This window comes from Geospiza fortis, unplaced genomic scaffold (genome assembly GCF_000277835.1).
Source record: "Geospiza fortis unplaced genomic scaffold, GeoFor_1.0 scaffold1158, whole genome shotgun sequence".
NCBI lineage: Eukaryota > Metazoa > Chordata > Aves > Passeriformes > Thraupidae > Geospiza > Geospiza fortis.
Window position 1 is genome coordinate 4,625 of NW_005055854.1, and position 1,239 is coordinate 5,863.

Sequence of the window (1,239 nt, forward strand, 5' to 3'; positions counted from 1 at the left end):
TTGGGCCAGTTTGGGGCACCTGGGGGAACCTGGGGGTACCTGGGGGACACCTTGTGGCACCTGGACTACCTAGGCAGCACCTGGGGGGTTCATGGGGACAGCTGGGGACACCTGGGAGGTGCTAAGATGTCCCACCCGATGTCCCCTCGGTGTCCCCAATGTCCCCCAGTGGCTGTGATGTCCCCAATGTCCCCTGATGTCCCCCATTATGCGGGTCTCTCCTTTTGGGGGGGCTCTGGGGGTGTCCCCTGCTGTCCCCCCGATGTCCCCCCGACGTCCCCCGGGTGTCCCCGCAGGCACAACGACAACAAGACGTTCCTGGTGTGGGTGAACGAGGAGGATCACCTGCGCGTCATCTCCATGGAGAAGGGCGGCAACATGAAGGAGGTGTTCCGGCGCTTCTGCGTCGGCCTCAAGAAGGTCAGGGGCGACATTTGGGGACATCTGGGGACATCTGGGGACAGTTGGGGACAGTTGGGGACATCGGGGGACATGGACAGACTGGGGACACTGGGGGATCTGGGGATGGAGGAGTTTTGGGGTCACATCTCCATGGAGAAGGGAGGAACATGAAGGAGGCGTTCTGGCGCTTCTGCGTCAGCCTCAAGAAGGTCAGGGGGGACATCTGGGGACAGTTGGGGACATCTGGGGACAGGTGGCATTTGGGGACAGGGGTGGCTTTGGGGACAGAGCTGACATTTGGGAACAAGGGGAGCTTTTGGGAACAGAGAGAACTTTGGGGACATAGAGGGGATCTGGAGACAGGGAGAACTTTGGGGACAGGGGTGGCATTTGGACACAAGCGGCACTTTGGGGACAAGGAGAACTTTAGGGACAGGTGACATTTCGGGAACAAGGAGAACTTTAGAGGACACGGAGAACTTTGGGGACAGGTGCAGCTTTGGGCACAGGTGCAGCTTTGGGCACAGGTGACATTTGAGGACACTGAGGTGACATTTGGGGTGCCACCAACAACTTTGGACACCCCAGGTGTGCCCTGGGTGTCCCCCAGGTGTTCCTCAGGTGTGCCCCCACCGGCCACAGGCGCCACCACCCCGATGTCCCCAACCTTTGTCCCCTGTGCGCCCCCAGATCGAGGAGATCTTCAAGAAGGCCGGGCACCCGTTCATGTGGACGGAGCACCTGGGCTACATCCTCACCTGCCCGTCCAACCTGGGCACGGGGCTGCGCGGCGGCGTCCACGTGCGCCTGCAGCACCTGAGCCAGCACCCCAAGTTC

General features: G+C 61.4%; 1 protein-coding gene across 1 annotated transcript in view; it reads left to right on the forward strand.

The window, feature by feature from the left end:
• The window catches only part of LOC102032754 (creatine kinase M-type-like), a gene marked incomplete at its 3' end in the record, with an annotated part of 4,926 nt that extends 3,690 nt beyond the window's left edge, over window positions 1-1,236 (forward strand). Inside the window, exons 4-5 of the mRNA XM_031065856.1 lie at window positions 10-420; window positions 1,093-1,236. Coding sequence (XP_030921716.1) covers window positions 10-420; window positions 1,093-1,236 — 555 coding nt within the window. The remainder of the gene's footprint in view (window positions 1-9; window positions 421-1,092) is intronic.
• Between the last annotated feature and the right edge of the window lie 3 nt (window positions 1,237-1,239).